Genomic DNA, 19423 nt, shown 5'->3' on the forward strand with positions numbered 1-19423 from the left:
ACATAAAATTTAAAATAATAACTAATAGATATACATGACTAAATATGCTAAGGTGAACACAAAATTTACTTCATAAAAATATTGACAATATCGTATTTAATATAAAATTCCAATTCGTAGGAAATCTACGTCCCAGAGACGGTATTCATGAATTGATGACGTGGTCCATTTGATATTAAGTCAGTTCCATTCTTGGCCACGTCATCGTTAATGCTAATTAAAACTTATGCCCATTGTGTTTACAAATAACATGTTGTTTTGATAATCGAGCTGCGCGGATGTAAAATTAGAACAAAGGATGTCGTAAATCAAGGACCAAAGAATAAGAGGTTCGTATCTAAATAATTCGTTATATTTTTGAAATAAGGTCTTATGTTGTTTTGATAATCGACAATCAAAATCAAAAATGTTTCATATTAATTAGCGGTAACTAACTAGCAACGTGAAATTTAAAATAATTACTAATAGATATACATGACTAAATATGCTAAGGTGAACACAAAATTTACTTCATAAAAATATTGACAATATCGTATTTAATATAAAATTCCAATTCGTAGGAAATCTACGTCCCACAGACGGTATTCATGAATTGATGACGTGGTCCATTTGATATTAGGTCAGTTCCATTCTTGGCCACGTCATCGTTAATGCTAATTTAAACTTATGCCCATTGTGTTTACAAATAACACTAAACTTGTAATGGTTTTGTTTTAATTACATGTACCCTCTGGGAGCCAATAAGCTGGATGACCTGCGATATAGTTTCAGGAGCTGCTTGGATGTAAAATTAGCACAAATGATGTCGTTAATCAAGGACCAAAGAATAGGAGGTTCGTATCTAAATAATTCGTTATATTTTTAAAATAAGTTCTTATTTTGTTTTGATAATCGACAATCAAAATCAAAAATATTTTATATTAATTAGCGGTTATTAACTATCAACATGAAATTTAAAATAATTGCTAATAGATATATGATGATGATATGATATAAATGATAATAAATATAAATATGCTAAGGTGAACACAAAATTTACTTCATAAAAATATTGACAATATCGAACTCGCGAACTCGATGTGGCATAAAATAAATAAATGACAAGCTACACTCACACACATGCAAACAGCAGACTCCACACACACACATACAGACACACACTTCAGGCGCTGGTTATCACCCCCACAGCTGGCTTACCTTACAGCGAAGTGCTGTCCCTGGTCACAAGAGGGCAGGACGCTAGGCTCAGGGCCATCGGGGAAAACGTAGCAAGGGTGAAGAGGACGGCCAAAGGCGAACTACTCCTCGAACTACGTGCCTCAGCCCAAGACCTGACGCAGAAGCTCAAGATGGACATGGGAGCGGTGCTAGGTGACCGCGCCAGCCTTCGCGCGTTAACACAAACTAAGGTATTTGTGATTCGCGACCTCGACGAGCTCACCACGGAAGACGAGCTGAAGAGTGCCTTGGAGGCCCAGGCAGAGATCCCTCCAGCAGTCGTGGCTATCAAAAGCCTTCGGCAATCGCAGTACGGAGGGAAGACTGCGGTGATAGCAGTCCCAGCCAATCTGACGGACCCGCTGATCAAACGTGGCAAGCTGAGGGTAGGATGGTCCCAATGCTTGATCAAGGAGCTGGAGCCACGCCAAAGATGCTTCAGATGCCTGGAAGAAGGCCACATAGCGGCCCACTGTAGAAGCACCGTGGACAGAAGCCAGTGCTGCTTCAGATGCGGGACCGCGGGACACAAAGCCGCCGAGTGCCCTAACGAAGCTAAGTGCTTCTTGTGCGCAAACAGAGGTAGCCAAGCGACCAACCACCAAATGGGCACCCGGAAGTGCCCATTGGCGGGTAAAGGAGCACCAAAGGCACTGCAATGATGCGGCTGATTCAGCTAAACCTGAATCACTGCACGGCAGCCCAAGACCTGCTAGTGCAGACGGTGCGTGAACGCAGAGTGGAGCTCGCGCTACTTAGCGAGCCCTACCGAACGCCGGCTAGCCCAGACTGGGCCTTCGACCGCACCAAGAAAGCAGCGATCTGGAGGTGCAGCAGAGAAACCCAGCAAATAACCGATGTTCTTTCGGACATCGGATTTGTTAGGGCCAGGGTAGGCAGATGGTGGGTGTACAGCGTATACCTAGCCCCCAGCCTGACCCTAATCGCATTCAGCCGGGCACTGGACAGACTGGCAGCGGATGCTAGAGGCCGCACCCAGGTCCTAATAGCGGGCGACTTCAACGCATGGTCAGAGAGCTGGGGCAGCTCAACCACCAATGCGAGAGGCAGGATGGTGCTGGAGGCTTTCGCGACGTTGGACCTGGCTCTTCTTAACCATGGAAACCGGCACACGTTCAGGCGCGCCGGACTGGGCTCTGTGGTGGACCTCACCTTCACTAGCGGCTCGTCGTACAGGCTAGCGAGGTGGAGACTCAGCGAGGACTACACTGGCAGCGACCATCTGGCCATCATCTGCGACCTGGGAAGCCCACCCTCGTCCCAAGCCCAGACACCAGCCCAGGCCAGGATTAAATACAAGACGGACTCTCTGGACACGCAGGTGTTTCGAGAGCAGTTCCTACCCATGGCGAGCAGACAAGGAGCCGAGCTGACGGCAGTGGAGCTGATGAGACGGCTGAAGGCCGCGTGCGACGCCAGCATGCAATCGAGCAGGCCGCACAGCCGACAAAGAGCCCCTGTCTACTGGTGGAACCAGGAGATAGCGACGGCTCGTCGTGAGTGCCTCTCCGCCAGACGTCGCTACCAACGCGCGAGAGGTGCGGAGTCCTTTGCCGAACGCCAATCCGAATACAGAGCCCGCAGAAAAACGCTTAAGTTAGCCATAAGGGAGAGCAAGTGCAAATGCTTCCTCGACCTATGCGACTCTGCCGACAGCGACCCATGGGGAAGTGCCTACAAGGTGGTGGTTAAGAAGGCGTACACCAGGACTCCTAAGCTACTGGACCTAGCGATGCTCCGCAGTGTAGCGGAACACCTGTTCCCTGTGATGGATGGGTTACGCCCAGCCGACCCAGCCACAGGGGACCACGTCGATTCCGACGCCACGGTCAGCAGTGACGAGATCCTGGAGCTGGCAAAACTGCTGAAGGACGGCAAGGCCCCCGGACCCGACGGCATTCCGAACAGGGCGCTTCGGCTTGCTCTCCACCTCCAGCCAGACTCGTTTGCGAAGGCATTCACCAAATGCCTGGAGGAAGGAGTTTTCCCGAGTTGCTGGAAAATCCAAAAGCTGCTTCTCCTCCCAAAACCAGGGAAACCACCCGAGGAGCCTTCATCGTTCCGGCCAATATGCCTCATCGATGGAACTGGCAAGCTCCTGGAGAAACTGGTGTGTATTCGGCTTGAGAGGGCTATCGCCGACGCGGGTGACCTCTCACGGTCTCAGTTCGGATTCAGGAAAGCGCGGTCCACCGTCGACGCTGTCAACAGAGTGGTCGAAGTAGCGGCCCAAGCAATCGACGGCACCAGATGGAAGGGTGGCAGCAAAGAGTACTGCCTCATGGTCACTCTAGACATCAGGAACGCCTTCAACACAGCGAGATGGGACCGGATCCTAGAAGCACTAATTGGCTTCAGCGTCCCAGCCTACCTAGTCAGGATCATACGCAGCTATTTTTCTGATCGGGTCTTACTGTGCGAGTCGTCGGAAGGCGTCTTCAGGCACCAGGTCACCGGTGGAGTCCCACAAGGCTCGGTCCTCGGCCCGCTTCTGTGGAACACCATGTACGACGGGATACTTCGTCTACCGCTGGTCGGGAGGAGCGAGATCGTAGGCTTCGCGGACGACGTGGCCTTGCTCGTTGTTGACAAGTATCCCGGCAAGGCCGAAGAAAGCTGCAACCAAAACATCAGGGCCATCGAACATTGGCTCAGTTCAATGGGGCTAGAGCTGGCGCCGGAGAAGACTGAGGCTGTCCTGATTAGCTCAAGGAAAGCGGTGGAGACGGCCACCGTCGAAGTAGGCTGTACCAAGGTGTCCTCCTCTCGGGCAATCAAGTATCTGGGAGTCATGATAGACACCAGGCTTTCGTTCCGGGAACACCTTGCCTACGCTAACTCTAAAGCAGCAGGAGTAAATCGGGCGCTTTCAAACATAATGTTGAACTCCCGAGGCCCAAAACAGGCGAGCAGAAGGCTACTGACGAGCGTCACCCGAGCGACCATGCTATATGCCGCCCCGGTGTGGGCAAAAGCGCTTGGTACCGAAAGCTACGCCCAGGGCCTAAATGCTACCCACAGACTTTCGGCCTTACGAGTCTGCTGCGCCTTCAGAACAGTGTCCAACGCGGCGGCCTTGGTGATCGCAGGCATACCGCCTCTGGACCTGTTAGCGAAGGAAAACGAAGTGGTCTTCAACCAAACCCACGGTCGAAGACTCCCCCCCGGCGTCAAGAAGGCAATTCGAGCTGAAGCAAGGCAGCACACCCTGGAGTCATGGCAGCACAGGTGGACCAACGAGCCCAAGGGTCGCTGGACGCAGCAGCTGATACCCAACCTCAAGCCGTGGCTAGAGCGGAAGCACGGCGACATTACGTTCCACCTAACGCAGCTGATCAGCGGGCACGGTTGCTTTCGCAGCTACCTGATGCGCTTTGGACACGAGGATGCGGATGACTGTCCATGGTGTGGAGGTGGTCGGAGCGAAACAGCTGAGCACGTTCTCTTCTCGTGCGTTAAATACACTAGGGAACGGAGCTCCCTGGAAACCGTACTTGGCGGCAGACTGAATGCGGACAACCTAGTCCCATTCATGCTGCAGGGGGAGGCGGAATGGCAAGCGGTCAACAGCTTCGCCGCAGCGATAACCACCGAGCTCAGAAGAGCCGAGAGAGCCAGGAGGGTCCACGAGTGAGCAAATCCTGATCGTCCTCGCGAAGCAATGCTTCACGGCCATACCGCGGGGAGTCCTGGATTTGCCCTCATAAATGTTATTATGTTGTATAGTATATAGTTTAGAATAAGGATTCAATAAACGAATTAAAAAAAAAAAAAAAAAAACACTTCAGGGAGACAAAAGATTATCCCAAAGGCTGCAAACTGGAGATGGCACACACACACACAATGAGAGAATAAGTAATTAAATTAGAAATTAAACTAAGCAAATGGAAAATTTTGCAAGTACAAATTTTGAGCCCTCCTCCTCGCTTCTCATTAGTGGCACGTAAGCTACAAGGCACAGTGCAAATTTAGTTTTTGTTTCTAGTGTTTGTCAACTTAATATTTTTAAAATATATTTACCGAATATTTTTAGAATATTTTTTTTGCGCCGTCCTCCTCGATTCTCATTAGTGGCACGTAAGCTACACGGCTCAGTGCAAATATAGTTTTTGTTTATGGTATATATTTCTAGTGTTTGTCAACTTAGTATTTTTCAAATATATATACCGAATATTTTTAGAATATTTTTTAAATATTACTAATTTAAATTAAACTAAGCAAATGGAAAATTTTGCAAATAAAAATTTTGCGCCCTTCGCTTCGATTCTCATTAGTGGCTAGTGGCTAATGGCTAAGCTACACGGCACAGTGCAAATAAAGTTTTTGTTTCTAGTATATATTTCTAGTGTTTGTCAACTTAATATTTTTAACATATATTTTCCGAATATTTTTAGAATATTTTTAAGTAAACTTAATCTTTCTAGTATATTTTTAATTTATAATATTTGATAATTTTATATATAATGTTTTTTGAAATTAAGTCAGTTCTAATCTGCGATGTAGTTTCAGGAGCTGCGCGGATGTAAAATTGGCACAAAGGATGTCGTAAATCAAGGACCAAAGAATAAGAGGTCCGTATCTAAATAATTCGTTATATTTTTGAAATAAGTTCTTATGTTGTTTTGATAATCGAGCTGCGCGGATGTAAAATTAGAACAAAGGATGTCGTAAATCAAGGACCAAAGAATAAGAGGTTCGTATCTAAATAATTCGTTGTATTTTTAAAATAAGTTCTTATATGGTTTTGATAATCGACAATCAAATTTAAAAATGTTTCATATTAATTAGCGGTAATTAACTAGCAACATAAAATTTAAAATAATAACTAATAGATATACATGACTAAATATGCTAAGGTGAACACAAAATTTACTTCATAAAAATATTGACAATATCGTATTTAATATAAAATTCCAATTCGTAGGAAATCTACGTCCCAGAGACGGTATTCATGAATTGATGACGTGGTCCATTTGATATTAAGTCAGTTCCATTCTTGGCCACGTCATCGTTAATGCTAATTAAAACTTATGCCCATTGTGTTTACAAATAACACTAAACTTGTAATGGTTTTGTTTTAATTACATGTACCCTCTGGGAGCCAATAAGCTGGATGACCTGCGATATAGTTTCAGGAGCTGCTTGGATGTAAAATTAGCACAAATGATGTCGTTAATCAAGGACCAAAGAATAGGAGGTTCGTATCTAAATAATTCGTTATATTTTTAAAATAAGTTCTTATTTTGTTTTGATAATCGACAATCAAAATCAAAAATATTTTATATTAATTAGCGGTTATTAACTATCAACATGAAATTTAAAATAATTGCTAATAGATATATGATGATGATATGATATAAATGATAATATATATAAATATGCTAAGGTGAACACAAAATTTACTTCATAAAAATATTGACAATATCGAACTCGCGAACTCGATGTGGCATAAAATAAATAAATGACAAGCTTCACTCACACACATGCAAACAGCAGACTCCACAAACACACATACAGACACACACTTCAAGGAGACAAAAGATTATCCCAAAGGCTGCAAACTGGAGATGGCACACACACACACACAATGAGAGAATAAGTAATTAAATTAGAAATTAAACTAAGCAAATGGAAAATTTTGCAAGTACAAATTTTGAGCCCTCCTCCTCGCTTCTCATTAGTGGCACGTAAGCTACACGGCACAGTGAAAATTTAGTTTTTGTTTCTAGTGTTATATATATTTACCGAATATTTTTAGAATATGTTTTTTGCGCCGTCCTCCTCGATTCTCATTAGTGGCACGTAAGCTACACGGCTCAGTGCAAATATAGTTTTTGTTTATGGTATATATTCTAGTGTTTGTCAACTTAGTATTTTTCAAATATATATACCGAATATTTTTAGAATATTTTTTAAATATTACTAATTTAAATTAAACTAAGCAAATGGAAAATTTTGCAAATAAAAATTTGGCGCCATTCGCTTCGATTCTCATTAGTAGCTACTAGTGGGTAGTGGCTAAGCTACACGTCACAGTGCAAATATAGTTTTTGTTTCTAGTATATATTTCTAGTGTTTGTCAACTTAATATTTTTAACATATATTTACCGAATATTTTTAAGTAAACTTAATCCTTCTAGTATATTTTTAATTTATAATATTTGATAATTTTATATATAATGTTTTTTGAAATTAAGTCAGTTCTAATCTGCGATGTAGTTTCAGGAGCTGCGTGGATGTAAAATTGGCACAAAGGATGTCGTAAATCAAGGACCAAAGAATAAGAGGTTCGTATCTAAATAATTCGTTATATTTTTGAAATAAGTTCTTATGTTGTTTTGATAATTGAGCTGCGCGGATGTAAAATTAGAACAAAGGATGTCGTAAATCAAGGACCAAAGAATAAGAGGTTCGTATCTAAATAATTCGTTATATTTTTAAAATAAGTTCTTATATGGTTTTGATAATCGACAATCAAAATTAAAAATGTTTCATATTAATTAGCGGTAATTAACTAGCAACATGAAATTTAAAATAATTACTAATAGATATACATGACTAAATATGCTAAGGTGAACACAAAATTTACTTCATAAAAATATTGACAATATCGTATTTAACACAAAATTCCAATTCGTAGGAAATCTACGTCCCAGAGACGGTATTCATGAATTGATGACGTGGTCCATTTTATATTAAGTCAGTTCCATTCTTGGCCGCGTCATGCTAATTAAAACTTATGCCCATTGTGTTTACAAATAACACTAAACTTGTAATGGTTTTGTTTTATTTACATGTACCCTCTGGGAGCCAATAAGCTAGATGACCTGCGATGTAGTTTCAGGAGCTGCGCGGATGTAAAATTAGAACAAAGGATGTCGTAAATCAAGGACCAAAGAATAAGAGGTTCGTATCTAAATAATTCGTTATATTTTTAAAATAAGTTCTTATATTGTTTTGATAATCGACAATCAAAATCAAAAATATTTCATATTAATTAGCCGTAATTAACTATCAACATGAAATTTAAAATAATTGCTAATAGATATACATGACTAAATATGCTAAGGTGAACACAAAATTTACTTCATAAAAATATTGATAATATCGAACTCGCGAACTCGATGTGGCATAAAATAAATAAATGACAAGCTACACTCACACACATGCAAACAGCAGACTCCACACACACACATACAGACACACACTTCAGGGAGACAAAAGATTATCCCAAAGGTTGCAAACTTGAGATGGCACACACACACACAATGAGAGAATAAGTAATTAAATTAGAAATTAAACTAAGCAAATGGAAAATTTTGCAAGTACAAATTTTGAGCCCTCCTCCTCGCTTCTCATTAGTGGCACGTAAGCTACACGGCACAGTGCAAATTTAGTTTTTGTTTCTAGTGTTTGTCAACTTAATATTTTTAAAATATATTTACCGAATATTTTTTTTGCGCCGTCCTCCTCGATTCTCATTAGTGGCACGTAAGCTACACGGCTCAGTGCAAATATAGTTTTTGTTTATGGTATATATTTCTAGTGTTTGTCAACTTAGTATTTTTCAAATATATATACCGAATATTTTTAGAATATTTTTTAAATATTACTAATTTAAATTAAATTAAGCAAATGGAAAATTTTGCAAATAAAAATTTTGCACCCTTCGCTTCGATTCTCATTAGTGGCTAGTGGCTAAGCTACACGGCACAGTGCAAATAGAGTTTTTGTTTCTAGTATATATTTCTAGTGTTTGTCAACTTAATATTTTTAACATATATTTACCGAATATTTTTAGAATATTTTTAAGTAAACTTAATCTTTCTAGTATATTTTTAATTTATAATATTTGATAATTTTATATATAATGTTTTTTGAAATTAAGTCAGTTCTAATCTGCGATGTAGTTTCAGGAGCTTCGCGGATGTAAAATTTGCACAAAGGATGTCGTAAATCAAGGACCAAAGAATAAGAGGTTCGAATCTAAATAATTCTTTATATTTTTGAAATAAGTTCTTATGTTGTTTTGATAATCGACAATCAAAAGCAAAAATGTTTCATATTAATTAGCGGTAATTAACTAGCAACATGAAATTTAAAATAATTACTAATAGATATACATGACTAAATATGCTAAGGTGAACACAAAATATACTTCATAAAAATATTAACAATATCGAATTTTTTAAATAAAATTCCAATTCATAGGAAATCTACGTACCAGAGATGGTATTAATAATTGATGTTTGATATTAAGTCAGTTCTATTCTTGGCCACGTCATCGTTAATGCTAATTAAAACTTATGCCCATTGTGTTTAAAAATAACACTAAACTTGTAATGGGTTTGTTTTAATTTCATGTACCCTCTGGGAGCCAATAAGCTAGATGACCTGCGATGTAGTTTCAGGAGCTGCGCGGATGTAAAATTAGAACAAAGGATGTCGTAAATCAAGGACCAAAGAATAAGAGGTTCGTATCTAAATAATTCGTTATATTTTTAAAATAAGTTCTTATATGGTTTTGATAATCGACAATCAAAAGCAAAAATGTTTCATATTAATTAGCGGTAATTAACTAGCAACATGAAATTTAAAATAATTACTAATAGATATACATGACTAAATATGCTAAGGTGAACACAAAATTTACTTCATAAAAATATTGACAATATCGTATTTAATATAAAATTCCAATTCGTAGGAAATCTACGTACCAGAGATGGTATTCATAATTGATGTTTATATTAAGTCAGTTCTATTTTTGGCCACGTCATCGTTAATGCTAATTAAAACTTATGCCCATTGTGTTTACAAATAACACTAAACTTGTAATGGTTTTATTTAAATTTCATGTACCCTCTGGGAGCCAATAAGCTAGATGACCTGCGATATAGTTTCAGGAGCTGCTTGGATGTAAAATTAGCACAAATGATGTCGTTAATCAAGGACCAAGGAATAAGAGGTTCGTATCTAAATAATTCGTTATATTTTTAAAATAAGTAAGTACTTATGCTTTTTTGATAATAGACATCAAATCAAAAAATATTTAAGATTAATTAGCGGTTATTAAATACAACATGGAATTTATAACAATTGCTAATAGATATACATAACAAAATATGCTATTGTGAAAGTTATAATGGTTTAGTTTCAATTAAAAGTTCCCTCTGAAAGCCAATACGCTAGATAACCTACGATGTAATTTTAGGAGCTGTACGAATGTACAATCAGCGAATAGGATATCATAAATTAAGGACAATAGTATAAGAGGTTTGTATCTAAATAATTCGATATATTTTTAAAATAAGTTCTTATGTTGTTTTGATAATCGACGATCAAAATCAAAAAATATTTAATATTAATAAGCGGTAATTAACTAGCAACATGAAATTTAAAACACTTGCTAATACATGACTAACGATTCTGAGGTGAACACAAAATTTACTTCATAAAAATATTAACAATATCGAATTTTTTAAATAAAATTCCAATTCATAGGAAATCTACGTACCAGAGATGGTATTAATAATTGATGTTTGATATTAAGTCAGTTCCATTCTTGGCCACGTCATCGTTAATGCTAATTAAAACTTATGCCCATTGTGTTTACAAATAACACTAAACTTGTAATAGTTTTGTTTTAATTACATGTACCCTCTGGGAGCCAATAAGCTAGATGACCTGCGGTGTAGTTTCAGGTGCTGCGCGGATGTAAAATTAGCACAAAGGATGTCGTAAATCAAGGACCATAGAATAAGAGGTTCGTATCTAGATAATTCGTTATATTTTTAAAAAAAATTCTTATATTGTTTTGATAATCGACAATCAAAATCAAAAATATTTCATATTAATTTGCGGTAATTAACTATCAACATGAAATTTAAAATAATTGCTAATAGATATACATGACTAAATATGCTAAGGTGAACACAAAATTTACTTCATAAAAATATTGACAATATCGAATTTAACACAAAAATCCAATTCGTAGGAAATCTACGTACCAGAGATGGTTTTCATATACTGATGACGTGGTCCATTTGATATTAAGTCAGTTCCATTCTTGGCCACGTCATCGTTAATGCTAAATAAAACATATGCCCAATGTGTTTACAAATAACACTAAACTTGTAATGGTTTTGTTTTAATTACATGTACCCTCTGGGAGCCAATAAGCTAGATGACCTGCGATGAAGTTTCAGGAGCTGCTTGGATGTAAAATTAGAACAAAGGATGTCGTAAATCAAGGACCAAAGAATAAGAGGTTCGTATCTAAATAATTCGTTATATTTCTAAAATAAGTTCTTATATTGTTTTGATAATCGACAATCAAAATCAAAAATATTTCATATTAATTAGCGGTAATTAACTAGCAACATGAAATTTAAAATAATTGCTAATAGATATACATGACTAAATATGCTAAGGTGAACACAAAATTTACTTCATAAAAATATTGACAATATCGAACTCGCGAACTCGATGTGGCATAAAATAAATAAATGACAAGCTACACTCACACACATGCAAACAGCAGACTCCACACACACACATACAGACACACACTTCAGGGAGACAAAAGATTATCCCAAAGGCTGCAAACTGGAGATGGCACACACACACACACAATGAGAGAATAAGTAATTAAATTAGAAATTAAACTAAGCAAATAGAAAATTGTGCAAGTACAAATTTTGAGCCCTCCTCCTCGCTTCTCATTAGTGGCACGTAAGCTACACGGCTCAGTGCAAATATAGTTTTTGTTTATGGTATATATTTCTAGTGTTTGTCAACTTAGTATTTTTCAAATATATATACCGAATATTTTTAGAATATTTTTTAAATATTACTAATTTAAATTAAACTAAGCAAATGGAAAATTTTGCAAATAAAAATTTGGCGCCCTTCGCTTCGATTCTCATTAGTGGCTACTAGTGGGTAGTGGCTAAGCTACACGTCACAGTGCAAATATAGTTTTTGTTTCTAGTATATATTTCTAGTGTTTGTCAACTTAATATTTTTAACATATATTTACCGAATATTTTTAGAATATTTTTAAGTAAACTTAATCTTTCTAGTATATTTTTAATTTATAATATTTGATAATTTTATATATAATGTTTTTTGAAATTAAGTCAGTTCTAATCTGCGATGTAGTTTCAGGAGCTGCGCGGATGTAAAATTGGCACAAAGGATGTCGTAAATCAAGGACCAAAGAATAAGAGGTTCGTATCTAAATAATTCGTTATATTTTTGAAATAAGTTCTTATGTTGTTGTGATAATCGAGCTGCGCGGATGTAAAATTAGAACAAAGGATGTCGTAAATCAAGGACCAAAGAATAAAGGTTCGTATCTAAATAATTCGTTATATTTTTAAAATAAGTTCTTATATGGTTTTGATAATCGACAATCAAAATCAAAGATGTTTCATATTAATTAGCGGTAATTAACTAGCAACATGAAATTTAAAATAATTACTAATAGATATACATGACTAAATATGCTAAGGTGAACACAAAATTTACTTCATAAAAATATTGACAATATCGTATTTAATATAAAATTCCAATTCGTAGGAAATCTACGTCCCAGAGACGGTATTCATGAATTGATGACGTGGTCCATTTGATATTAAGTCAGTTCCATTCTTGGCCACGTCATCGTTAATGCTAATTAAAACTTATGCCCATTGTGTTTACAAATAACACTAAACTTGTAATAGTTTTGTTTTAATTACATGTACCCTCTGGGAGCCAATAAGCTAGATGACCTGCGGTGTAGTTTCAGGTGCTGCGCGGATGTAAAATTAGCACAAAGGATGTCGTAAATCAAAGACCATAGAATAAGAGGTTCGTATCTAGATAATTCGTTATATTTTTAAAATAAATTCTTTTTTTTTTTTTTAATTAATTTATTTATTAAGGCATACGGGGAAGTCTTGAAGCCCCATTGTGTCCTTCTTATATATTAATTCAGCCCATTTGGGCTCGCCCGCTAACTATAGTTAGCTTTTTCAAATTTACAGTAATTTAACTACAATTACATAACAATCACATATAACAAATAGGATTTAAGATAAGCGTCAGCTTCTGCGGACCCTTGTCAAAGGTCGGGTAATGAGATCCCTCGGTTGCCTTCTATTGAGCCTCCTTGGTGGGCGAGATCTGTTTAAAGCGCTGGCCAGCCGATTTCTGTGGCGCTCCAGCCTGTCATGGTATCTGCTCGAGTGCTTGTTTATTTCGTCAAATACCGTTGCGAGTTTCAGGTCTCTGTGCAGGGTGGTGTTTCGAACAATCCACTCGCAGCCGGTGATGAGTCTTGCTACCTTATTTTGAATAGCCTGGATCCTTTTGATGTGGCTGTCGCAGGCTAAGCCCCAGATTTGGCACCCATACTTCCAGTTTGGTGCTAGGATCTGTTTGTAAATTGTCAGCTTGTTGGATAGCGACAATTTACTGCGCGAAGAAAGTAGCCAGTAGTGCTTCGCCACCTTAGCACGTGGGCGCGTTCTGATGTCGGTCACATGCTTGGAAAATGTGAGTCTGCGATCCAGAAGCACTCCAAGGTACTTTGCTGCGTTCGGCTGTGGTACGGGGACTTCCTCGATGTAGACGGGCGGTGGCGTTCTCCGCTTTAAAGTGAAGCAGACGTTGTTGGATTTACTGCTATTGATGCCAATATTCCATCGTCTTGCCCATTCCGAGAACCGGTATGCAAAGTCCTGGATACCATCGGCTGCGTCGTGCTCGCATCGGGACCTGTAGGTGACGCACACGTCATCGGCAAATGTGGCCAACATAGATTTCCCGTAAAGGCTTACATCTGGCTGCGGCATGTCGTGGCTATACAGGCAGTAGATCAGGGGGCCGAGGACACTACCTTGTGGAACACCAGCTGCCACGTTGTGCTCGGTGGAAATTGCTGAATGAAAGCGCACAGCGAACCTCCTTCCTTCCAGGTACGATTTCAGCAACCCAAAATATGGAGCAGGCAGCGTCTGCTTGATTTTCAGTTGGAGTCCAATGTGCCACACTCGATCAAACGCTTCTCGAATGTCCAAGAAGAGGCTGTTACAATATTCCTTACTGTCGTAGGCAGTCAGAATTTGCTCGACGACTCGATGGAGCTGCTCGACAGTACAGTGGCCAGCACGGAAACCGAACTGGTGCTGAGGGGTAATCCCCTGGGCTTCCATAATCCTTACAATCCGGACAGCAATCAGTCTCTCAAACACCTTCGAAATTGAAGGGAGGAGACTGATCGGCCGGTAGGAGGCGGGCTCCCTTTCCGGCTTGCCAGGTTTGTGGATCATGGAGATTATCCCGAGCTTCCACTGATAAGGGAAGTATTGCAACCTCACAATAGCGTTGAAAACCAACGTTATGTAGAGGATCGCTTGTCTGGGCAGGGCCTTCAATGTGGCGTTGCAGATGACGTCATGTCCAGGTGCTTTGTTGTTACTCTGGCGCACAATGACTTCGGCTACCTCGCAGGGTTCAAACGGCGTGATTGGCATATCCATTTGAAGCGCTTGGTTCAGCTGGTCCTGAGTTTCTTCAACCTGTTGCAGGCTGGCAAGCTTGAATGGTTGAAATCGCTCGGCGAGGTGCGCAGCGAATACCTCCGCTTGTCCCAAGTCGGTCCGACACCATGTCCCGTTGCTATCGACTAGAGGCGCCTTCCTCGTGCAACGCCTTTTGATTGCACGCGTGGCCTTCCACAGCGAATGCGTCGCTTCGCTTTCGACTCCGGTATTGGCAAGCCTTTCGTCGAACCATGCGGCTTTGTGCAGCACCAACGCGCGTCGGAGCCTACTCAGAGCTCGATTCCATTCCGTTTTGTCCAACGGGTGCCGAGACCTCATCCACCTAGTGCGTAAGCGCCTCTTCTCAGCTATAAGCAGCAGGATCTCCCTGGGTATTGGGATTCGATCTGCCGCGGGCTGCCGAGATATTCTGCGAGTTGCCAATCTAGCTGCTGACTTGATATTGTTGGTGAGCAGTTCGATAGCATCATCAACGTCCTGTCCAGAGTTTATGGCAGTGTTGAGGGGCAGTGTGGACTCCAGTTGCGATTGGAATACCTCCAGGTTAGTACGCCTAGTGATAAGCCGCTCCATCTTAGGGTAGGATAGTGCCCCCGCATCCAGCGTAATTACCAGAGGCAGGTGGTCGGAGCTAAGCTCAACAACCGCACTTATGTTAGCGTGGATGCCCAGCACACCCTTTGTCAGTGCAAAATCGATGTACCCTGGTGAGCCTCTACTGCCGTACGGGTATCTTGTTGGTCCTCCTGTTGCTAGCGAGTCCACCTCCGAATTTAGGACGAGATTCGCTAATGCAATGCCTCTTTGGTTGCTCCTTCCCGCACCCCAGAGCCAGTGGGACGCGTTCCAATCGCCTGCAACAATGAACTTCGTCTGGAACTCTTCCAAAATGTCCTTAAACTCGTCCGTAGTCCATGCAAATCTCGGTGGGCAGTAGACCGCTCCAAAGCTTATAGGACCAAGTGCCGTTTCAATAACCGTCGGCGCAAGTTGCACCTTGGCAGTGGCTATTGGTGTTAGCGGAAAGTGGGCAAGGCTATTTTTGATTAAGATAGCTGCTCCGCCTTTGGCGTTGCCACCACTCGGATCATTGGCAGTGTAGGCTACAAATCCGAATAGCTTAGGCGTCTCTGCCCCCTTGCAGTGTGTCTCGCTGAGCAGTAATACATCGATTTCGTGACGTCGCACGAAGCACTCTACTTCAGGCAACTTCGTGGATACGCCGTCGGCGTTCCACACTAGGATGCGCAGCGGCATCATTATGGCGCTTGACGCGCTTGGAGAGCAGTGAGCAGATTGATAATCTGCCCCTGCTGATGTGACTGTTGTTGCTGTTGCTTCATCATCATCATCATTAATTCCATTTGCTTCTCTTGAATCGAGCGCAAAGAATTAATGTTCTCATTAAGCGTCTGCAGGATGGCTTCAATGCTGCTGCTAGCATCCGTCAAGCGCTGGAGTGTACCCCTAGACGCCCTTGTCCGGCTGCGGCTCCTATGACGACTGGGGCTTCCATCATAGGGCTGTTGCTGTTGCTTCTGTTGCTGGTGCGTCAGGCTCATTGGTTGCTTGTGGTGAATGGACCCTCTAGCCACATCTGCATAAGATATTCCGCCTCGAGAAGAGGGGATCTCCTTACCTCCAGCTAAGCCCCGTGGAGTTGGTCGCTCGCTTACTTCTGTTCTTCCAGTCACTCCACTTCTGGGTCTGGATCGCCGCAGGAACGCTTGTAGCTTGCTGCAACCTTTATAGTTTGCAGGATGCTGACCGCCACAGTTGTAGCAAGTGCACAGCTCGATGCGTGGCCTGGTACAGTCCTTGGCTGGGTGTTCGCCTGCACATTTCACACAAATGTGGGCCTTACGGCAGTATTTGGCTGTGTGGCCAAACTGCTGACAACGATGGCACTGGACAATAGCGTTACGCTTGCGGAGAGGCTCAATAACTACTCTCATATGGCATAGTGCCTTTACCGCCAGGATCTCCTTATTGTTTGCCGCAGCAGCAATATTTAGGAAGAACATATTGACTGGCGACGCTTTTGAGGTACCCGGTTCGTTTCGCCTAAGCGGTGTGTGAATATCGAGAACCTTGTGCCCGATCTTTTCCAGCTCATCCTTGATTTGGTGATGTAGCGTACTGTGGTGCAGGCCTTTCACGCATACCCTGTAAGGCCTGTCCTCTTTAAGCTGGTAGCAGTGGAACTCATACTCTTCGATCTCGAGCCAGTTCACTATGGTGCGAAATGTATTAGCGTCAGCCGCGTAAAGCCTTAGGACACCGCTCATTGACGCCCTAGCCTCAACCTTTTCTAGGTCCACTATATTTTCGATGCTCTGCATCATCAGGCATACGTCGTCCACTCCCTCCATTACTATAGGAGGTGGTTTGGACTGCGCCTTTTTGGCTGAGCTAGTGGTACCAGCGGAGGCTGCATCCCGCTTAGCGGCAGCAATTGCAGCTTGATGACTGGTACTGGGCTGGTCATACAGATCGCCAATTTCATTGCCTACTTGTTTGTCAGCTGTGAGATGCGCAAGTAAACCAAATCGGTTTGAATTGCCGCCATATCTAGGCTCTGTAGCCGAAGGGTTTTCCCCTTGTTTGCCGATAGTTGATTTGGGTTTTTTCCTTTCAGTCTCCGGAGAAGCACGAGACTTTCGCTTTATTTTTTGAAAGCGCTGCGGGGCAGCACATTGGGGGCTCGAGAGAAACGCAGTATCCAACGATTCATCAGCCGCAGCGGTTTCATTTAAAGTGTTCATATTGAAGTGTGCACCAAATCACCAGGGTTCTAGCCAAAACTTGAACCCTGGGATAGAAAGCTTTAAGCTCGCAAACAGCTGTTTGTGCGATCGCGTGGCAGCTGGGCAGCGGAGCCCCAGTTCGAGAAACTTAACTTTGTATTTTTGAATGAAAATGTTTTCGTTTCACTATTATTTCACTGTTAGTGACTTGGGGGGTCACTATTTGCTATGTGTGCCAGTATTCTGGTCTTGTCCATAAGTTTATTACCGCGAAAACTAATTTCACTTAATCCACTTTGTCAGGTGCGTATTGTTAGACACGAACCTTTTTCACCGCTTTAATAAATTCTTATATTGTTTTGATAATCGACAATCAAAATCAAAAATATTTCATATTAATTAGCGGTAATTAACTAGCAACATGAAATTTAAAATAATTGCTAATAGATATACATGACTAAATATGCTAAGGTGAACACAAAATTTACTTCATAAAAATATTGACAATATCGAATTTAACACAAAAATCCAATTCGTAGGAAATCTACGTACCAGAGATGGTTTTCATATACTGATGACGTGGTCCATTTGATATTAAGTCAGTTCCATTCTTGGCCACGTCATCGTTAATGTTAAATAAAACATATGCCCAATGTGTTTACAAATAACACTAAACTTGTAATGGTTTTGTTTTAATTACATGTACCCTCTGGGAGCCAATAAGCTAGATGACCTGCGATGTAGTTTCAGGAGCTGCGCGGATGTAAAATTAGAACAACGGATGTCGTAAATCAAGGACCAAAGAATAAGAGGTTCGTATCTAAATAATTCGTTATATTTCTAAAATAAGTTCTTATATTGTTTTGATAATCGACAATCAAAATCAAAAATATTTCATATTAATTAGCGGTAATTAACTAGCAACATGAAATTTAAAATAATTGCTAATAGATATACATGACTAAATATGCTAAGGTGAACACAAAATTTACTTCATAAAAATATTGACAATATCGAACTCGCGAACTCGATGTGGCATAAAATAAATAAATGACAAGCTACACTCACACACATGCAAACAGCAGACTCCACACACACACATACAGACACACACTTCAGGGAGACAAAAGATTATCCCAAAGGCTGCAAACTGGAGATGGCACACACACACACAATGAGAGAATAAGTAATTAAATTAGAAATTAAACTAAGCAAATGGAAAATTGTGCAAGTACAAATTTTGAGCCCTCCTCCTCGCTTCTCATTAGTGGCACGTAAGCTACACGGCACAGTGAAAATTTAGTTTTTGTTTCTAGTGTTTGTCAACTTAATATTTTTAAAATATATTTACCGAATATTTTTAGAATATTTTTAAGTAAACTTAATCTTTCTAGTATATTTTTAATTTATAATATTTGATAATTTTATATATAATGTTTTTGAAATTAAGTCAGTTCTAATCTGCGATGTAGTTTCAGGAGCTGCGCGGATGTAAAATTGGCACAAAGGATGTCGTAAATCAAGGACCAAAGAATAAGAGGTTCGTATCTAAATAATTCGTTATATTTTTGAAATAAGTTCTTATGTTGTTTTGATAATCGAGCTGCGCGGATGTAAAATTAGAACAAAGGATGTCGTAAATCAAGGACCAAAGAATAAAGGTTCGTATCTAAATAATTGGTTATATTTTTAAAATAAGTTCTTATATGGTTTTGATAATCGACAATCAAAATCAAAAATGTTTCATATTAATTAGCGGTAATTAACTAGCAACATGAAATTTAAAATAATTACTAATAGATATACATGACTAAATATGCTAAGGTGAACACAAAATTTACTTCATAAAAATATTGACAATATCGTATTTAATATAAAATTCCAATT

General features: G+C 40.2%; 2 protein-coding genes across 2 annotated transcripts; both read left to right on the top strand.

Moving 5' to 3' along the window:
- Positions 1-1349: 1349 nt before the first annotated feature.
- On the top strand, positions 1350-1880 carry LOC123327458. The gene has a single exon (XM_044923878.1). It carries the CDS (start codon positions 1350-1352, stop codon positions 1878-1880), a length of 531 nt encoding a protein of 176 aa, XP_044779813.1.
- LOC123327459 lies at positions 1880-14915 on the top strand. The gene is made up of 2 exons (XM_044923879.1): positions 1880-2777; positions 14737-14915. The coding sequence occupies exons 1-2, from the start codon at positions 1880-1882 to the stop codon at positions 14913-14915; spliced, it is 1077 nt and encodes a 358-aa protein (XP_044779814.1).
- The last annotated feature ends 4508 nt before the right edge of the window (positions 14916-19423 follow it).

The sequence above is a fragment of the Drosophila simulans genome, unplaced genomic scaffold, assembly GCF_016746395.2.
Source record: "Drosophila simulans strain w501 unplaced genomic scaffold, Prin_Dsim_3.1 Segkk8_quiver_pilon, whole genome shotgun sequence".
NCBI classification, from domain to species: Eukaryota; Metazoa; Arthropoda; class Insecta; order Diptera; family Drosophilidae; genus Drosophila; species Drosophila simulans.

Excerpts from the sequence above, each read along its gene's own strand:
- LOC123327458 (XM_044923878.1), top strand. The coding sequence starts at position 1,350 with ATGGACATGGGAGCGGTGCTAGGTGACCGCGCCAGCCTTCGCGCGTTA.
- LOC123327459 (XM_044923879.1), top strand. The coding sequence starts at position 1,880 with ATGCGGCTGATTCAGCTAAACCTGAATCACTGCACGGCAGCCCAAGAC. Across the intron at positions 2,778-14,736 it reads TCGCTACCAACGCGCGAGAG|GGTTCAAACGGCGTGATTGG; the intron begins GTGCGGAGTCCT and ends GCTACCTCGCAG.